Raw genomic sequence first — 21,390 nt, forward strand, 5'->3', positions numbered from 1 at the left:
AGCATGTTCTCTTCGGAAACACGGACGCGTTTCAATATCAAAGATCGTACAGCTCGTACATGATAGCCATGGATTAGACGCCATGTGTCAGGGTCACTTTAAAGGTTTCTACATCTGCACACTGTGACAATGGGAAAGGGTAGTGCCTGCTGAGAGTTGTCATTCTCTAGCAGTGTGGTTCTACACCTTGATTTTCTTTTAAAAACCAGTGTGCCCTCATTGTGGTTTGTTTAAAAAAAAAAAAAAAAAATCACGCTGTGCTTTATTCTTTTCACTAAGTTCAGACTTTTTTTGCTAAATGTATAAAAATAAACCCTTTGAGTCTGGTATGTTTGCACTTGTATTGACCTGAAGGATCATACAGCCATTTTTACTGAATAATGGCGCTAAGAAGAATAAAAAATGAGCGCAAACAATTGAAAATTTCCCTGTCATGACGAGTTTAAGGTGCCACAACAGATGGATCCATACTAAGGCCAATTGTACAAGGTCTTGGACTGATGGAGTACAGAAGGTTGTGAGCTCCCACATGGTAGGTTTATTTAAGAAATTTCTGTGACTTTTTTTGTTCTCTTTTTTTGGGGGGGTACCTGCAGGAATCTATGCGCTCTCCACCTTAACAGCTTTATCCAGATAAAAAAAACTGACTGTCACAGAAATGTATGTAACAAATCTGCCATGTGTGAATTTCCCTTTATTGCACCATTTATTTAGTGCAGAAGATTCGTAATGTTTTAGACCCAGCAATTCTATTTAGCAGGCCCCAGGGAGGTAAATGGCACTTGTACACTTAGCCCTATAGCTATTAAGCCCCCGTCACACACAGCGATCTCGCTAGAGAGATCGCTGCTGAGTCACAAGTTTTGTGACGCAACAGCGATCTCACCAGCGAGATCGCTGTGTGTGACACTTATCACTGATCGTCCTGGAATGGCCAGGACATTTTTTTGATTGCTGATCTCCCGCTGGCCAGCACGCATTGCTGCGTCTGGCAGGCGGGAGACCAGCGAGCTGGTGCTGGTAACTAAGGTACACGTCGGTTTTCTAAACGGCGCGCAGCGCTTAGAAACCCGATGTGTACCTTAGTTACCAGCGCTCTGGTGCAGGGAGATGGTTACCAAGGTACACATCGGGTTTCTAAGTGCCGCACGCCGCTTAGAAACCCGATGTGTACCTTGGTTACCAGCTCCCTGCACCAGCGCGCTGGTAACTAAGGTACACAGTGGGTAACTAAGCGACGTGCGTCGCTTGTTACCCGCGTGTCGCTGGTGAAGCTGCCTGTTTGGCAGCTCACCAGCGATCAGTTAGCAACACACCAGCGATCCTGACAAGATCATATCGTTGTCAGGATTGCTGGTGCATCGCTATGTGTGACGGGGCCCTTAGGGCTACAGTGCCTTGCAAAAGTATTCGGCCCCCTGGAACTTTTCAACCTTTTCCCACATATCGTGCTTCAAACATAAAGATACCAAATGTAAATTTTTGGTGAAGAATCAACAACAAGTGGAACACAATTGTGAAGTTGACTGAAGTTTATTCGTTATTTTACATTTTTCTGGAAAGTCAAAACCTGAAAAGTGGGGCGTGCAATATTATTCGGCCCCTTTACCTTCTGTGCAGCAAACTCACTCCAGAAGTTCATTGTGGATCTCTGAATGATCCAATGTTGTCCTAAATGACTAATGATGATAAATATAATCCACCTCTGTATAATCAAGTCTCCGTATAAATGCACCTGCTCTGTGATAGTCTCAGGGTTTTGTTTGAAGCACAGAGAGCATCATGAAGACCAAGGAACACAACAGGCAGGTCCGTGATACTGTTGTGGAGAAGTTTTAATCCGGATTTGGATACAAAATGATTTCCAAAACTTTAAACATCCCAAGAAGCACTGTGCAAGCGATCATATTGAAATGGAAGGAGTATCATACCACTGCAAATCTACCAAGACCCGGCCATCCCTCTAAACTTTCATCTCAAACAAGGAGAAGACTGATCAGAGATGCAGCCAAGAGGCCCATGATCACTCTAGTTGAACTGCAGAGATCTACTAGTCCATGAGCCGGGCCAGATATCGGTACTACCCGGAGTGACTAATTCTCTTTGGTGTTTTTAGGTAGATGCATGTCTGTAGTTTGTTTTGATATGATAGCCCTTGCACATCAGTAGCTTAACCCCTTCAGGCCTATTTGTACCCAAATGCCTAGGCCATTTTTTGTAAATCTGACCTGTCACTTCATGCGGTAATAACTTTGGGACTCTATCACCTACCCACGCCATTCTGAGATTGTTTTCTCGTGACATATTGTACTTCATGGTAGTGCTAATTGTGAGTCAATAGATTTTACCTTTCTGCATAAAAAATTACAAAATACACAAAAATTTGGGAAAAATTCGCTATTTTTGAACTTTGAAATTCTCTACTTTTTACAAAAATGCTGATACCCCCCATAACAGTTATTAGTTTACATTCTCCACATGTCTACTTTACATTGGCATCATTTTCGAAATGAAATTTTATATTTTTCGGATGTGATAAGGCTCATAGTTTTATACGCAATTTTTAAAGTTTACGACTAAATTTCCAAAACCCATTTTTCCAAGGACCAAGTCAGTTCGGGCGTCACTTTATGGGTCTTGTATAACAGAACCCACCCATACATTACCCCATTTTGCAAACTACACCCCTCAAGGTGTCCAAAACGGATTTTCAAAACTTTGTTAACCCCTTAGGTGTTGCACAGGAATTCAAGCAAAATGACAGTGAAATATCAAAATTTCAATTTTTTGGCAGATATTCCATTGTAATCCAATTTTACCTGCAACCCAGCAAGTGTTAACAGCAAACCCAAACCCAAAATTGGTTACCCCAATTCCGCAGTTTATAGAAACACCCCACATGTACACGTAAACTAAATTATGGGCGCGCAAGAGGGCTCAGCACAGAAGGAGAGCTAGGCGGTTTTTGGGATAATGGATTACACTGGAAGAAATCCAGTGGGCCATGTCGTATTGGAGAGACCCTGAGGTACCCCCAGAGTGGAAACCCCCAAAAGGTTACCGCATTTTGGAAACTACACCCCCTAAGGAATGTTTTAGGGGGTATAGTAACCACTTTGACCCAACAAGCGCTCCATTGGAGTTTCATGCACTTGGTTGAGGAAATTGAAAAGTACGTTTTTTTACCGGAAAAAGTCGCTTTAGTCCCACATTTTTCATTTTGAAAAGGGGGACCAGGAAAAAGTACACCCCACTTTTTATTCCCCATTGTCTCCCGAACACGGCAATACCACAAGTGTTGTCTAAAACCACAGTATTGGCGCACGGCAGGCTTCGTAAGCGAAGCTGCGGCAAAATTCACTGTAAGAAATCTATGGGGCCATGTCACATTTTGAGGTCCCGCACAGTGGAAACCCCCAAAAAGTGACCCCATTTTTGAAACTACACCCCCTAAGGAATGTTTTAGGAGGTACAGTAACCACTTTGCTCCGGGAACCGGCTCCCGACCCGCGGCGATCGCCCGGCATATGATCCGGGTACGATTCGCCGTACCGCTACGGCGGCCGGCGCGAAGGGGTTAATGGTATTTTTCACCTTTTGAATAGATCCTACCTATATTTCCAAAAAATAATGATTAAAGGTCGATTTAGGGGAAATGCCAAAATGTCAATACAATGCATGTAGTATTTGTAACTAAATTTAATCCAAGTTATTTAAATACACACTGAACATGTCATGGGCTTGTCCATACTAATGTGTGTGTGTCGGTGTGTGTGTATGTGTGTGTGTATATATATATATATATATATATATATATATATATATATATATATATATATATATATATATAGTGTGTGTATGTATAATTATATAACGTTACTCCATAATATCTTCAACATCAGACTCTGAATCTGACTGTTGTTCTACTGGCTCGTCTTCAATACCCTTGTTCTGGCATGTCTGTAACCTGCACATGTCCGTGCACTTCAGGCCATTGCTGAGGCAAGTACACTGAGGAAGTTCGCATGACCGCACACAGTTGCAGGACAGTAGCTGAATAATAGCTTCTGGTGCTGGTGCCCCTCGCATCCACTTGACAACAAGCTTTCCGTCATTATCTATCATCCAACCGCAGTCTGTTGGGTTTGCAACAAATGGCTGGCTCTGCAGACTTCTCCTCCAGATCGCAGCCTGGTAGTTTGCACGCAGTGCATGCATGAAAAGGCAGTCTTGGCAAGGAGGGAGTTGACTTGACTCTACCACTCCACGTCTGGCACAGAACAGCGGATACCGGAGCCTGTTTACCTCAGTTGTTTGGGTAGTTGGCAGGTACATGTGGCAGGTGATTTCCTGTAACTTCTCAAAGAGTTCGGGAGACACTTCCCATGAACGACCAACTTCCTGAAAGGCATCCTGGTATGTCTTGTTCATCTTCAACTGCTTGAGTGTCGTCATCTTCCCACGGCCAGCGAATGCACTGACTGTGTCACAGCCTGTAAATGCATGCATACCAATCAATGAATCACACACGCTGCCTCCCAATGTTCTGCTCAGAGTGGTGATATCCAGGAATCTTGTCCGGTTCTGTGTACCGCATTTCTGGAACAGGTGGGATGGGATTTTGTGGCACATGCCCAGACACAGGACCATGACATCAGTATCCTCTGAAGTGATGATGACAGACTTGTAACCAGATTCTGCTGCATGAAGAGCATGGAGAAGGAGGCGTGTGTCTGCTTCTTCTTGACTTGACTTAAGGTCAGCAGCCTCTTCCCACTGTTCTTTGGTGATCTTAAAGCAGAGCTGCTCACATGTGACATACATCTCCTTCTCCTCAAGCTTCTCCCTGTGGTGTTTCGCCTTCCATTCTTCTACCAGAAACTTTGAGACTTGCCTTATTGGAGGAATTACTTAGTAGCTTTCTCCACTGCTGGATGTTGTGCCCATGTTGAATGTTCTTGAAATGGATCCCTGTGCCTTCATATCTGTTGACTCTTTCTGTATCTTTGATGGATGTCTCCTTGTAGACGTCAAAGACAATATCAATGCGCTTGCTCTTAGCACCCTCATGGATAGCGCGACTCATTGCTGTGCCTGCTAGCTGGGCAAATGTTGCATCGTTTCCCTTCAGTTTCTGAACCAGGCTCATCCCATCAATGATGGTTGCAGAGGGCACAGGGATCACCTCTGCAGGAGGAGCATTCCTCTCCAACTCCCTTGCTAGGGCAGCCTTGTTGGTCTTGCGGATAGACCCATCACCGTTGGCAAGTGCCCATGGCAATGGCCCCAGGGGATGAGTCAAGACATCACTCATTTGTAGCTTTCTGTTCTCAGCTACAAGTATCATCTGGCCAAATAGGTTCCTGTCAGCCTTCAAAATTACCTCCTTGCCAAGGCCTTGTCTGTGTGTCTTCATTCTGATGTTAGAGAATGTTTTAAGATTGTTCTTCGTCATCTTGTCATGAAACAGTGTAGTTGGCGTATCGGTACCCAAACGCTCATCCTTGAATGTGTGATATGCATCCTCTCCTATACTGTATGCCCCTAGAAGGTCTTTGGCTACATCTGGTGGTGCTGCAGTCGCTGTTGATAAACTGATAAGTTCACCATTATGCTCTTTGTTGAAGGGGTTCAACCAACCAGTCTCCAGCAGTTCAACAAAAGTTCGGACATCGGCTTCATCTCTTCTAATCCTGGACACCTGTAGGTCTGAATGACTGAAGTCAGTATATTGTTGGCCTACTAGGGCCCTCAGCTGCCTCAAGTACATGCTGCGGTACTCCGATGTCAGGTAGAATCTGGCGACAGCTCCAACTTTGAGGCTGAAGCCTTTTGTGCCCCCTGGTGTCTGGGTGTCTTTGTTGATTGTTTCTTCGATGGTCTGGTCCACAGGAATCCGTCCAAAAGGATTCTTGCTACCGATTTGGACCGAAAAGCCACCTTTCATGAAGTATTCATGGACCTCTGGGTGGTCTATGGGCAGCCGAGACATCGTAGCATAGTAATAGGTTAGGTATCGGGCATAGTTGACCTTGTCATAGGCAAAACACCACGGTATCATCTGTCGAATTGCTCCTAGGTGAAGCATCCAGTTGCCTTCTCTTGAAGCTCGAACCAGGGCCAGCATGGTCTCGACCATGTCCAAGTATGATATCCAGAATGCTGAGAGTTGTTCATTTCTGAAGGTCTCAAGGTAAACTTGAAAGAGCTTCAGGGTAAGTGTGCAAGATTCATTATCCAAGAACTTTTCGAAGGATCCCTGCGACACACTGATGCGAAAGTTTGTGATGTTCTTCAGTGTTTCATCCAGATGGTGAAGGTCCCTTGCATGATTTTCTTCTAGCCATGGAAGGAAGTTTTTCCATGCAAGCCTCATAAGTGCTTCATAGACCAGCTTGTGTAGTCTCACTGCTCTGTTGTACCTCCGGCCGTCCATCACTCCAGACAATGATCCTTCAACGATGATACCAGATTCAACACACAGATCTCTAAGGCCTGCATCCTGAAATCTCTTATCTATGATGGAGAGGAGATTACAGATTGTGTGGAAGACACCCATTCTAATTATAATGTTCTTGAACTTCTCCTGTTTCCAGATAACCTCGGCAGCTTTGGCATAGAGTGCTTGATCAAACACGCACACAATTCTGTTAAGCTTCAGGGTCTGCATGATGGCATGTGTTTGCTCCAAGACTTCATTCACAGTGGACATGGCTGTTGCAGGAGCATTGATAGTGGGCAGGTAGCTTACAGTGTCCTGGGCCACTACAATGTCGCTGCGGATTTGGATGTTGAACTCAGTCCAACTGCTAATGGTCTGATCCTCATGGTCTGACATTCTAGCCAGAAGCCAGATATGGTTCTTGGTTTTTGAATCCTGGACCTCCTCGGTAGTGTTAACATTCGCAGTCTCAATCCTGGGTGGCCCTCCCCGCCGCCCAACATTGTATATTGGTAGCATTAATTCTGTCGGAATTATGCTTCTTTTCTTCGACTTTGTTACATCTGGCAGGACTTTTGTCACAGAGCATGCAACATTGGACTGAACAGCGATGCCATTGACTCTGAGATGTACCTGCTCCACTTAGTGTCTCCTGAAGTCTGTCAATGTTATCCCAGGCCAAGGTTGTGAACACACCAGGGTAGATATTTGCTGGCATTGGGATGTCATCCGTTGAACATAACTTCTGGATACAAAGGGCTGTATCGATCTCCTCAGCCGTTGAATATGACACACAGTGGCCAAGACGATTCAGAGTTCAAACCAGTTCTGTATTGCCGGTCAAAGACTTAATTGCAAAGGACAGCAGTACGTGCTTGGGTGGCTTTGTCTTTCCATTGGTAACAGCAAAAACCAAGTCACTGCCGAAGGATGTGGCAAGACGTTGAGCTCTTTCAGAGGGAGTTTGGCACTCACAATCTCCTGTAAGCAGGGTTTGCAGGAAATGAGTGACTAATGCAGGAACGACATTCTGATCTGTATCGGGAGGCCATGGCTGACTCACATCTTGCTTCTTGATCTCATTCCTCAGCTGCATTGCTGCTTTGGTTACGATATCTCCAGAGCTAGCGGCTCTTGCTTCTTGCAGATCTTTTGTCATGCTGTGTGCTTGCCGGGCAAGGTCGTCCATTGATAGGCTATATGGATAGACTAGAAGCTTACCTTTCTCATTGGAGAGAAAGCGGAGTGATTCACCAAACTCTGTTTCAAGTTTTCGGCGAACATGTTTCTTTGTCGATGGTTTCAGTTTGATGATACCACGGGACATCATGCATCTCTGAAGCCTAGATGTGAGGTTTATCATAGACAGTACTTCTGGTTTTGGGAACAATTCAGTCCTTATATACAAGAAGAGTTCCTCAAGGGCTTCTCTCTCTGCCTCTCCGTAGCGTACTTCCTTGCTTTCTTCCTGATTTTCTGCTGCACCAGACCTACAGGCCACTTGGGAATCATCTTTTGTGAATAGTTTGTAGCACGACTTGTGGTAGTGCCCCTCTGAAGCAACAAGGTCTCTGCTAAGTAAACCAAGGATTTTATGTGTGCCTTTCCTTATCGCTGCTCTGCAGATCGTTTCATCTGCTCGTAGCTCAACACACTGGACAATTGGCTCCCTTGTTTTTTCTCTTTTGAGATACTTGCTTGACTTCTCGCAGAACATACATACTTTGGCATACACCCTGCTATCACTGGGGGTACCCCTCGGTAGCCTCCTCCTGGGGATTTTTCTTGCTGTTTCGACATTGACACCCTTGGCAAGGATAGAATCCAGTGACTTCTTCATTGTAAAGAGACTACGACATTTACGGTGATATTGTATGTGTGGTATTTCTCGTTCTTCAAGGCCCTTAGCTGCTTCCAGGACGGATTCATGCTGTCTGATCTCTGCATCCCTAAGCAATGTTTTCCAGGAGTCCAAATCCTGTAGGGACGCCAGATCATCACTGTCATCATTAGAGCAGTGTATGATACAGTCGATCCGTGATTTCTTCCTCGCTGGTACTTCCATCATGCCATTAGATATGTCAGTAAACACCTGCAAACACAAAGTAAAACATTAAAACCCTTGGCACCGAGCGCCGTACGAGTACTGCTCTCTCGTCCTGGACCAAAGGACAAGAGCAGTACTAGTACGGCACAACCCCTTTAGCGTCCCCACCGCTAATCGCGCGGGGATCGGGGGTAGATGGCCGCACTTACCGGCAGCAGGTCTTGTCCCCTCGCCGTGTGTGGCCATCGCGCCGACCCCCTGCAGCTAGAATCACTGTGATTCGCTGGGCTATATAGCCCAGCGAATCGCAGCATGCCTTGTAAAACATGGCGTGATTCGCTGCAGGGGTTCGTGCCTGTGGAGCGATTGGTGCATTTACCAGTCACTCCACAGGCCAGGGGGAGGATGTCAGTGTCTGATCTCCTCCCCCTGTGCTGCGATTGGCTAGAACATCGTTCTAGCCATAGCAGCGATGTAGCAGGGCCGACACAGTGTCGCCTCTGCCTGTATGAGATCCTGTCAGCACAGGGTCTCATACAGGGACGATCGCTGCACTGTGCAGGCTGGCCGGACCTGCCTGCAGTCGCTGGAACTTGTGGTACCACAAGTCCCAGCAAGTCTGGGCAGGCAGGCAAAAAGTGTAAAAGAAAGTTAAAAAAAACAAAAACACTACAATACACATCCCCCCCCCCTCCCCCTCCCATATGCGCCAATACTGTGGTTTTAGACAACACTTGTGGTATTGCCGTGTTCGGGAGACAATGGGGAATAAAAAGTGCGGTGTACTTTTTCCTGGTCCCCCTTTTCAAAATGAAAAATGTGGGACTAAAGCGACTTTTTCCGGTAAAAAAAACGTACTTTTCAATTTCCTCAACCAAGTGCATGAAACTCCAATGGAGCGCTTGTTGGGTCAAAGTGGTTACTATACCCCCTAAAACATTCCTTAGGGGGTGTAGTTTCCAAAATGCGGTAACCTTTTGGGGGTTTCCACTCTGGAGGTACCTCAGGGTCTCTCCAATACGACATGGCCCACTGGATTTCTTCCAGTGTAATCTATTATCCCAAAAACCGCCTAGCTCTCCTTCTGTGCTGAGCCCTCTTGCGCGCCCATAATTTAATTTACGTGTACATGTGGGGTGTATCTATAAACTGCGGAATTGGGGTAACCAATTTTGGGTTTGGGTTTGCTGTTAACACTTGCTGGGTTGCAGGTAAAATTGGATTACAATGGAATATCTGCCAAAAAATTGAAATTTTGATATTTCACTGTCATTTTGCTTGAATTCCTGTGCAACACCTAAGGGGTTAACAAAGTTTTGAAAATCCGTTTTGGACACCTTGAGGGGTGTAGTTTGCAAAATGGGGTAATGTATGGGTGGGTTCTGTTATACAAGACCCATAAAGTGACGCCCGAACTGACTTGGTCCTTGGAAAAATGGGTTTTGGAAATTTAGTCGTAAACTTTAAAAATTGCGTATAAAACTATGAGCCTTATCACATCCGAAAAATATAAAATTTCATTTCCAAAATGATGCCAATGTGAAGTAGACATGTGGAGAATGTAAACTAATAACTGTTATGGGGGTATCAGCATTTTTGTAAAAAGTAGAGAATTTCAAAGTTCAAAAATAGCGAATTTTTCCCAAATTTTCATGTATTTTGTAATTTTTTTATGCAGAAAGGTAAAATCTATTGACTCACAATTGGCACTACCATGAAGTACAATATGTCACGAGAAAACAATCTCAGAATGGCGTGGGTAGGTGATAGCGTCCCAAAGTTATTACCGCATGAAGTGACAGGTCAGATTTACAAAAAATGGCCTAGGCATTTGGGTACAAATAGGCCTGAAGGGGTTAAGCTACTGATGTGCAAGGGCTATCATATCAAAACATAAACTACAGACATGCATCTACCTAAAAACACCAAAGAGAATTAGTCACTCCGGGTGGTACCGATATCGTCAAAATTGGCTCTTGGCTCATGGACTATACAGCTGAGGCGGGACAGTCTGTCCATAGGACAACAATCAGTCGTACACTGCACAAATCTGGCCTTTATGGAAGAGTGGCAAGAAGAAAGCCATTTCTCAAAGATATCCATAAAAAGTGTTGTTTAAAGTTTGCAACAAGCCATCTGGAAGACACACCAAACATGTGGAAGAAGGTGAAACCAAAATCAGATGAAACCAAAATCCAACTTTTTGTCAACAATGCCAAACGATATGTTTGGCGTAAAGGCAACACAGCTCATCACCCTGAATACACCATCCTCACTGTCAAACATGGTGGTGGCAGCATCATGGTGTGGGCCTGCTTTTCTTCAGCACAGGGAAGATGGATGGAGACATATACAGGAACATTCTTGAAGAAAACCTGTTGGAGTCTGCAAAAGACCTGAGACTGGGACGGAGATTTGTCTTCCAACAAGACAATGATCCCAAACATAAAGCAAAATCTACAATGGAATGGTTCACAAATAAACGTATCCAGGTTTTAGAATGGCCAAGTCAAAGTCCAGACCTGAATCCAATCGAGAATCTGTGGAAAGAGCTGAAAACTGCTGTTCACAAATGATCTCCATCAAACCTCACTGAGCTCGAGCTGTTTGCCAAGGAAGAATGGGCAAGAATGTCAGTCTCTCGATGTACAAAACTGATAGAGACATAACCCAAGCGACTTGCAGCTGTAATCGCAGCAAAAGGTGGCGCAACAAAGTATTAAGTTAAAGGGGCCGAATAATATTGCATGCCCCACTTTTCAGTTTTTGAATTTAAGCAAAAATTTAAAGTAACCAATAAATTTCGTTTAACTTCACAATTGTGTCCCACTTGTTGATTTTTCACCAAAAATTTACATTTGGTACCTTTATGTTTGAAGCATGATATGTGGGAAAAGGTTGAAAAGTTCCAGAGGGCCGAATACTTTCGCAAGGCACTGTACATTGCATACTTGTGCACTTATGTAAAATATAAGTGACGCGTTCCTTTTACTAGTTCTGATGTTTGGCCTCATCTGGTATGATTTTTGTTCATTCCTTAGTCAGTGCCTAGCAGTTCGCTATGTGTTCCCCACAGGTATTAAAATAATTGTAAAATCTGACTGTATGGAAAACAAATCTCTTTTGAATGGGTAATGTCTGTGTATGTAGCATCTAGTCCTTGTATTCCACTAGACATACTATAGCTGTTCCAAAACACTTGACTGCTGTTGGTAATGAACCCAAATCCCAATGCTTATCTTAGGTAATGAACATTCGAAAAGTGTTAAGTCGACTGGATAAACCACAGGGGCTTTATCCCAACTACCTGAATCCCAGCAGTGGCCAATGGGGACAACGTAAGTGCTGCCTAATTATTGGTGCTAATTAGAAAATATGATAATCACATATTCTATACATAATCCATTGCATGTAATTACGTAAAAATGCACAGAATATAACTCTTCTTTGTCAAATTACTACTTCTTAGTTTTACTAAACTCATAATGAGATCTGGCAGCTAATGCAAAATATGCCATACGGACAAAAGTATTAGGACACCTGCAGGCGCTTTTATCACATCCCATTTTAAATCCATAGGCATTAGTATGGGGTGCCTCCTCCCTTCACATCTGTTTGTAACTGTAACAACTTAAAATCTTGGGAGGCTTTTTCTCCAGTTTTCTCCCTTACAAGCGCTACCTCTAATTTTCAGTTCTCTCTGAGCCAGTGGGTGGAGACTAACTGCTATGTTGTCTCCCATGCACAGTACATACAGGTGCGAGGGATTCCTGCTTTTCTTTCTCTGTGTAGCACTGAGACATGGAGGACATTATACAGCATTATTTACCTGTGTTGCTGTGAATCCAGCACTGTACTTAGGGAAACACGTTCTTTGAAGCTGCAGCAGCTCCATCTGCCTGTCTCTCACTGTGTTGCTTCTCAACGAACGCATCACCGGCCTCACTTTTTTTTCTACAGTTGAGGTATAGCCTGAATGAGGAAAAAAATGGCAGCTGACATGTGCCCCTAACAGCCGCGGGTGGAATTGTGATCCACTCGAACTGTTAACTTATTAAATGCTGCTGTCAATTTCTGACAGCAGCATGTAACATGCTGGCGCAAAAAGTGCGTCATAAACCCCACCCATCGACACCCATAACCACGCTGATAGCATGACAACCTGGGGTCTGCAGGAGACCCCTGTGGTATGTACATCAAAATGATGTCAGTAAAAGCGGCAGCTCGGTGCGCAAATAATAAGCCCTCGCCCAGCCCCAGATTACGAAAAGTGGAGACACTACGGGTCTTGGAAAATGGAGACTTTTTTTTTTACGAACTTTGGATTTTGTTTTCACCACTTAAATAAAAAATAACCTATACATGTTTAGTGTCTATGAACTCGTAATGACCTGGAGAATCATAATGGCAGGTCAGTTTTAGCATTCAGTGAATGAACATGGTAAAAAAAAAAAATTGTAGAATTGCACTTTTTTCATTCAGACTCCCATGACAGCACCACGAGAGAGGGGATCCGCCCTTCAGGAACAGGAAACCTACAGATACAAAAGGGCGGCACCTCTCCCACACATCAGTTGGTTTCCTGTTCCTGAGGGGACAGGATCCTACAGATGGAATCCGGATGGATCCCAGGCCGACCGGCCAGTCCAAGTAGCGGGGGGAGCTCTTGGAGACACCATGGTGGTCCTGGCTGGGCTGCACGGCAGTGGCGTTCACAGCAGGGAGCGGTGTCCGGAGGATATCCGCCTCCGGGGTAAGAAGAGCCGCCGCCGGTGAGTATGCACCCGGGGGTCTCCCTGCTCCGGCAAAGCGGTGGCTGGAGTCGGTGGCCGGCGCAGCTGCATGGTGTCCGGGGCGCGCTATGGGAGAACGCCTGGGCGTCCTGCGTGACTTCCTGTGACACAGGAAGTGTTTGCGGGCCTGCGGTGATGTCGGGGGCGGGGCCTGCGGGTGCTTCCGGGTCCGCGGCGCCACTGCGCAGACGCGAAGATTCCAAGATGGCGGCGCCCATCGGAACGGGCGCTCGGTAAGCGCCGGCCGTTGGCGCCAGCTGGGGATGGGAGACCAGTCGGGGCGGCATGTCTACTGTCCGGAGGAGGGATATATAAGCAGGGCCCAAGGGGGGTTCCATGCTTTTGGCCACATTATGATGGAGAGCGAACGAGAGCAGCCACAGCAGCGACAATCATCACTGCCGCCCCTAGAGGCCCTTCGGCAGGTCAAACAAAAGAAGAAAGAATCCCGGGACAGTAAGGAGCATGCCAAACGGAGTGACCAATCAAGTCATAAAAGCTCCTCCAGACAGACAGGAGCATCGACTGAGAAAGATCCCCCTCATTCTCCGGTACTTAATTGCTGCACTGGTAAGTGATCTATGTGAATGTTCACTCAGTGATGAGGCCTCCCTCTGTTTTATTCTCAGGGTAAGAAGTCCACAAGTAAGACAAAACACAGAATGCGCTCTCTGTACGTGCCCATTACCGGACTCATGCCCAAAAAAGCTGTGTCCCCCAGGTATCCAGCAAACGGTGGCGGAAGAATCGCCCGTAATAGCTGCTAGCTTAAAAGACATAGTCAGGGCAGAGATGCGAGAAACCCTGAAATCCCTGTCCCAACCCGGGAGCTCAATGGTTAGGGACCCTTTGGAGTCAGATTCCTCTGTGGAATGGAGGAAAAGTAAGGACTCCCCTGGCTCATCGTCCTCGGAGGAAGAGGATTCCGGCCGGTTTTGTCTGCCGCTAGATCGGGTGGACAAGCTAGTAAAGGCGGTGAGGGGAACAATGGAAGTGGAGGAGCCTATACCACAATTATCCATGCAGGATGTCATGTTCGGGGGGCTGGATCAAAGAAAGCGAAGGGTCTTCCCTTTGAACGAAAAGGTTCAGGATCTAATTCGCAGAGAATGGAAGAAACCAGATAAGAGGGGTTCGCTACCACCAGCCATCAAACGTAGATACCCCTTTGATGATCCGGTGGTTAACACTTGGGACAAAGCCCCTAAATTGGATGCGGCGATTGCCATGGCATCAAAAAGATCTTCACTACCTTTCGAGGATATGGGGACCAATTGGAGGCTCAATTAAAACAAGGGACGCCTAGACAGACAATATTAGGGGCCCTACCAGTAATTCAGGGGGCCGCAGCCTTTCTGGCGGATGCCTCAGCTGATGAGGTTAGGATGGCCGCCAGGGCAGCAGGGCTTTCCAATGCGGCTTGTAGAGCCCTGTGGCTAAAGTGCTGGCCGGGAGACATTCAATCCAGGTCAAAACTCTTTACTGTCCCCTGTGAAGGGGAATATTTGTTCGGAACAGTCCTGGATGAGTTGCTTGAGAAAGCTGGGGACGATAAGAAAAAGTTCCCTAATCTGTGGTCCGCATCCTTCTGACGTCCGTTGAATAGAAGGAAATTCGGTCAGGAGAGAAGGCGCAACCCATCACCTCATAGAGACCGTCCCAGATGGGAGGATAGAAGGAGGAGAGGTACGGGCTTCATGTTCAGGCGTTCTTTGAGAGAGCGAAAAAAGCCGGGCCAATGACTAGCGATTCCTGTGGGGGGTGGACTGTCAGCCTTCCTCCCAGCCTGGCTGCAGATCACCAATAGTGACAGGGTGTGGAACGTAATATCCACCAGACTCGAGCTGGAGTTTAGTTATGTCCCTCAGGATACCTTTAAGCTAACTCCCTTACGATCTTCACCACTGGAACAAACTGCTTTAGAAGCAGAAGTCTTGAGTCTATGCCTGAAGAAAGTCCTGGTAGAGGTTCCGGAATCTGAGAGAGGTAGAGGCTTCTACTCTCTCCTATTCCTGATCTAAAAACCGGATAAATCATTTAGAACCATTATTAATTTATGTTCCCTTAATGAATTTTTGGTTAATTGAACCTTTAGGATGGAGTCTCAGTTCAGCAATAAAGATGTTGTTTAAAGGGTGTTTTATGGCAGTCGTGGATTTGAAAGACACGTACTATCATGTGCCTATCCACGCAGACTCCAGCAGTTCCTGCGAGTGGCGGTTTCAATGGACGGTCTAATCTGTCATTTTCAGTTTAGGGCTCTTCCTTTTGGTCTCTCAGCAGCGCCCCGGGTATTTACAAAGATAGTGGCCGAAGTCATGGCTCATCTGCGGGAGGCTAATATCTTGATTGTCCCGTATTTAGACGATTTTTTGATTGTGGGGAATTCGGTGGACCATTGTCTATCCCAGATAGAAAGGGCTAAGTCCAGACTAGAGCGCCTCGGATGGATAATAAATTACGAGAAATCCCGATTTCAGCCCCTAAGAGTCCAAAAGTTCCTAGGCTTACTGTTAAATTCAGAAACCCAGCAATGTCTTCTACCCTCAGATAAGTTAAAACACATACAACAGCAGGTACTTTGGGCGATTGGCAAACCCTCCATGACCCTCAGGCAAGCCATGTCTCTGTTAGGCTCTCTGACTTCATGTATGCCAGAAGTCAGGTGGGCGCAGTTTCACACTAGATCCCTTCAGAGGGACGTCCTAGTTAGCGACAGGGCCTTAGAGGGGTCTCTACAGGGTCAGATATCTTTAAGCCCCTTAACTCTTAAATCTCTTAGATGGTGGCTTGATGAGAACAACTTATCCGTCTAACCAGCGGGAGCTGTTGGCGATTGAGTTGGCAGTTAAGACTCATTATGTACCTACAGGGTCATCATGTGAGGATCCTCTCGGACAACCAAGTAGCAGTAGCCTATATCAACCACCAAGGTGGAACACGCTCCGAGACCCTGATGCAGATAACAGAACGTCTATTTCAAATAGCCGAGAGAAATTTTCAATCTTTAACTGCACTCCATATCAGAGGGAAAGACCACGTGAAGCCAGACTTTCTAAGGCAAGGAGAATGGGCTTTAAACACGGACGTTTACAACCAGATTATCCGCAGATGGGGTCAGCCGGAGGTAGACCTCTTCGCCTGCAAAGAAAACAGAAAAGTAAAAAAGTTCTGCTCTCTGAACCCCAGGGAAAATCCACTGGCAGTGGACGCCTTCCTGATAAAATGGGACTTCTCTCTGGCGTATGCCTTTCCACCATTAGCCCTCTTACCTCAGGTAGTGAGAAAGATCAGGGAAGATCGAGCGAGGGTAATATTAATTGCCCCATTCTGGCCCAGGAGGACCTGGTTCGCATGGTTGAACACCATCTCGGTATGCGATCCCTGGGTACTGCCAAACCTTCTGAATCTTCACTACCAGGGGCCAGTCAACCATCCACAAGTAGCAGGACTCCATTTGACGGCATAGAGTTTGAGAGGGCGCTGTTGAAAAATAGAGGTTTCTACCAAAATTTAATTGATACCCTTCTGAAGAGCAGGAAGCAGATTACTACAAATATCTATGCTAGAACGTGGAGGCGATTCCTGTCCACCTCTGAGTTTAATCTCTGGGATGGAATACCCACGAAACAGATTCTAGAATTCCTTCAGAGCGGTCTTGAGTTGGGTCTTTCCACAAGTACCTTGAAAGTGCAGGTTTCAGCCTTGGGGGGCCCTATTTACCTGTGATATTGCCAGCAACTACTGGGTAACTAGATTTATCAAAGCTGCTAGTAGATCTAGACCCATACACAGGGATAAAGGTATACCATGGGACTTGAATTTAGTCCTTACAGCCATGACAGAGAAGCCATTCGAACCTCTGGCCTTGTTAAAAATTATATCCCTTAAGACAGATTTTTTTGGTAGCAATAACATCTGCATGTAGGATAAGTGATATACAGGCACTTTCCAGGGTACCCCCTTATACAGAGTTTTTACAGGATAGGGTAATCCTAAAACCGGACTCAGCATACCTTCCCAAGGTAGTATCACACTTTCACAGGACACAGGAGTTAGTTCTCCCTTCCTTCCTCCCTAATCCTACCAACCCTAAAGAGAAGAAGCTTCATGCGTTAATGTTAAAAGATGCCTACTAAAATATATATCAGCTACTGATCCTTGGAGGAAAGAAAACGCATTATTTTTATCCTTCCAAGGTCCCAAGAAAGGGTTTAGGGTATCAAAACGCACATTAGCAAAGTGGATTAGGGAGGCTATCTCTCTTGCTTACACAACAGTTGGCGGTCCGGCTCCACAGAATCTGAGGGCGCATTCCACTCGTGCCATGGCGTCATTTTGGGCGGAGAGATCTGGAGTGTCAATTGACCAGATATGTAAGGCGGCCACCTGGTCATCTCCTTCCACCTTTTTTAACCACTATCGGTTAGATATGGGTGCCTCCTCGGATCTCACCTTTGGGCTAAGGGTGCTGCAGGCCGTAGTCCCTCCCTAACCTAGTTTACATCTCTGTAATTCTCTCATGGTGCTGTCATGGGAGTCCGAATAAAGTATTGTTACGTACCAGTAACTGTATTTTTCGGAAGCCCATGACAGCACCCTTAGTTCCCTCCCTTGTTCACGGATAGGGGTGCACTCCTTCCTCTTAGAAGGTTGTTTCACGGATTTACCTTATTTTGAGTAAAGATTATATATAAATTGTAAATAGGATGGATAGATTGTATATATTGTATATATGCTGTGCCACTAACCATGGTAGCCTCTCAAGCTCTGTAATCCAACTGATGCATGGGAGAGGTGCCGCCCTTTTGTATCTGTAGGTTTCCTGTTCCTGAAGGGCGGATCCCCTCTCTCGTGGTGCTGTCATGGGCTTCCGAAAAATACCGGTACGTAACTTAATACTTTTTTGCAATTTCACTGCAATTTTCTTCCTATTTTCCAGTATACTATATGGTAAAACCAATAGAGTTGTTAAAAAGTATAACTCGTCCTGCTAAAAACAAGCCCTCACATGGCCATATTGACTGATAAATAAAAAAGTTATGGCTCTTGGAGAAAGAAGAACAAAAAACAGAAAGTCCCAGGGGTTCAAGGGTTAAATCATCTTAAAGGAAATCTGTCACCAGATTTTTTCCGCCCCATCTGAGAACAGCATGATGTAGTGGCAGAGACCCTGATTTCAATCATTTATCACTTGCTGCGCTGTGTGGGCAGATCTACTAGTTCTCTGTATGCTGAGCTCAGTATAACCCCGACCACAACTGTGCATAGGCAGAAAGCTGCAAATCTGTTGTGGGGCCAGGGATATACATCAGGCAAAAACCTGGTGACCGATTCCCCTTAAAAGGTGTGTCGGACAGAGATGACACTGGCCCAGCAATAACCTTTATTATGGGGGCCCACTGGTCAGCTACAGACAAACATGAACTTCATTTCCAAGTTTTCCTCTGCTTCTATATAACAATGTACTGGGGAGTTTGTTAGCTATAGATGCGTTGCTGCTTTTATCTGCACATAGTGAATCGGGTGTATTGTGCCAACTACTGCTCATCTAGGAAGGTGGGAGGCAGTCTCCTGCAAAGGGGCCTACCGGGATTCCCCTTTTCTCCTGTGTGCCAGTCCGAGCCGGAGAATATAAGTATTGCACTCGGATGTATTTAATGACTTATCCAATTTGAGAGTTTTTAATCTGTCCAGGATTGGCCAGTCGTCTTTGCTTCGAAAGAACATTTGCTTCCCAGCCTGTAAACACTGCTCGCCTTGAATGATGATCTCACACTGTAACAAGACATTGTGAAGGCTTTCTGGCTGTCGGCACTCGTAGATAATGAGTCACGCAGAGCTCAAGAATACAGAGGGATGAAAAGCACAGAACATTAACAAAGCAAACTTTTGTGCCTTTATTCACTCCTTGTCTCTCTTAAATATATATCCCTATTCAAAAAAGTAATTGCTGCAGCCGAAATGTTTGTGACCAGTAACTAAGGGACTAATAAAGATTCTTTGTTCATCTACCAAGATGCAAGACTTTACAAGGTCCCCTAATTTACAGAGAGTATGGTACATCGGTATGTTTTTTGCTTTGTGACATAAGCTCCTGAGGTCCCACTGTATCTTTGGCGCCAAGGAAGTTGTTAAATGTCACTGAACAGAAGTTTCTTTAACCTTCACTATACAAATTGTGCCTTGCGTTCCTAACTCCACTTGTGTCATTTGAAGCCTCCCGTCAGGTGGATCCAATCTTCCCACATCCGCCTATACATGGCTGCTAATATGCACCACAGCAGTGTAGGAGGTGTAAGAACACATTTACAATATATCCTGGAGAGCACATTCGAAGGGAAAGCAAGCTCCGCATTCATGAGGCTCTCATCCCGCTAATCCCAAATGGTGGGCGGATGTATATTAACACGCGCTCAATGGGAAGCATTCGTTTCAAGGTCTGCTCTGCATATGTTTAGGCAGCTTTTCTTTAGATGCAGGGACGTTCTCTCCTGGAACACAATTCTAGCTTCCCACCAGTATGTGCTATCATCTCTGGATTCTCAGAATAATAGGTAAAAAATAAAACTTGTTAATAAAAATAAAATCAATAACCTTGCCCCCTTGGGGGGAGAAAACAAAATAGCCCTATTCTGAACTAGTTTAAACTTTTAAGGAGTAGTGCTGTATGTAACTTTCTGTTTTGGTCACTTTTTTTTTATCCACAAAAGGCAGTAAAATTGCATGAAGGCGCCTGTGTGTACAATGTGCCAGGTGCCTACTTTCAGATAATATATATAGTTATTGATGGTTAATATCAATTCAATATTTACTAAATTAGATTTTATGTGTACACCTCAAAAGTGTGAAAACTATCCAAGCCAACAAAGGTGCAGAATGTCAATCTACCTCTGACAACTAAAGGGGTACAGACTGGTTCCCCCAGGCTGATCAGACTGATGGTTAATCCGGTTATTCGGTCACCATACAGCATGCTTATGGTCAGCAGCACATTGCTTTCTTGTGGGGTGATGTCCTGTTGACAGTGATTTCATGGCCTGCATAAACATTCAGATCGCCCAATTAACAAATGGTGGCATGTCTACGAGGGCCAAAAATCTGGCCCGTTCACGGGTTATCAGTCTGGGTTGTACCCCTATACTTTCTCCAGTAAGTCGACATATGTCGACTCAATGCAAACCCTTCTGTTTTCCTGACATGTCTATTTTAGTACAAAAAAAAAAAGTTTGTTTTGTTTGAATAAATTGACTACAGGGCATATTACCATTCCCTTTATTTATAGAGGACCTGTCACCAGGTCAAGTGACCGTTTTTTGCTCCTTATTTTATTCTTGCTGCTCCTCAATTTGCTCTTTTTTTCCTTTTTTTGAGAGTGTCAAAAAATATAGAAAATTGTCTCTTCAGAGAGGAAGAGGACTAGAACTCTAGTGCCACCTATTGGAAGTAGCAATCCTAAAAGTCAATGTCGACCCTTTAGCGAGGGAAAACCCAACACATGGCCCAGTTCATCAAGACCAGTGTTGAGTCATGAAGTGTGTGCTTCGACAGGATTTGCCAAATTTATGAAGCGCACATTTCTTAATGAATGTGGTGCATCTTTCAGATGTGGTTGACCCTTGTCCTGGGCGAGTTTTGCCTGCTTTTCTTGCACTTGATGGAGCTCACCAGGAATGGCGTAAAAATATTAAGTCACCATTCTTGTGCAACGAAGAGTCATGCAAAAAGTTTGCGATCTTTCAAGCAGTTTACATTGCTAGGGTGAATCAGGCAGACAGCGGTCACCTTTAAAGGCTACTAAGTTGAAAACTGCCATAATGTAAAGGCTGCATCTACGGTGAGCAGTGAGAGATGAGGGTGTACGAGAAAGATGTAATATACCTGATTTCCCATCGGAGTTGGCAGCATGTCTGAATATGAGCGCTTATGTCTGAATGCGATATTCTCATCTTAAATATTTGCTGATTTTTCCTATCCTTTCCTTCTTAAAATGTAATATTCAGTTTGCACCTGTTTTTCAATTAACTATTTGCTAGCAATCAGTAGAATACAAAGAAGCTCCCGCCAGCATTTGATCCTTGAAAATCTTGAATTTTATTTAGGATGCA

At 45.1% G+C, this 21,390-nt stretch overlaps 1 protein-coding gene across 1 annotated transcript in view; it reads left to right on the forward strand.

The window, feature by feature from the left end:
- LOC141089477 (mannosyl-oligosaccharide 1,2-alpha-mannosidase IA-like) overlaps window positions 1-21,390 on the forward strand; it is a 317,924-nt gene that overhangs the window by 252,436 nt on the left and 44,098 nt on the right. The window contains exon 7 of the mRNA XM_073575915.1: window positions 11,734-11,827. Coding sequence (XP_073432016.1) covers window positions 11,734-11,827 — 94 coding nt within the window. The remainder of the gene's footprint in view (window positions 1-11,733; window positions 11,828-21,390) is intronic.

The sequence above is a fragment of the Dendrobates tinctorius genome, unplaced genomic scaffold, assembly GCF_039654945.1.
Source record: "Dendrobates tinctorius isolate UK_male_01 unplaced genomic scaffold, ASM3965494v1 ptg000046l, whole genome shotgun sequence".
In the NCBI taxonomy this organism is placed as follows: Eukaryota; Metazoa; Chordata; class Amphibia; order Anura; family Dendrobatidae; genus Dendrobates; species Dendrobates tinctorius.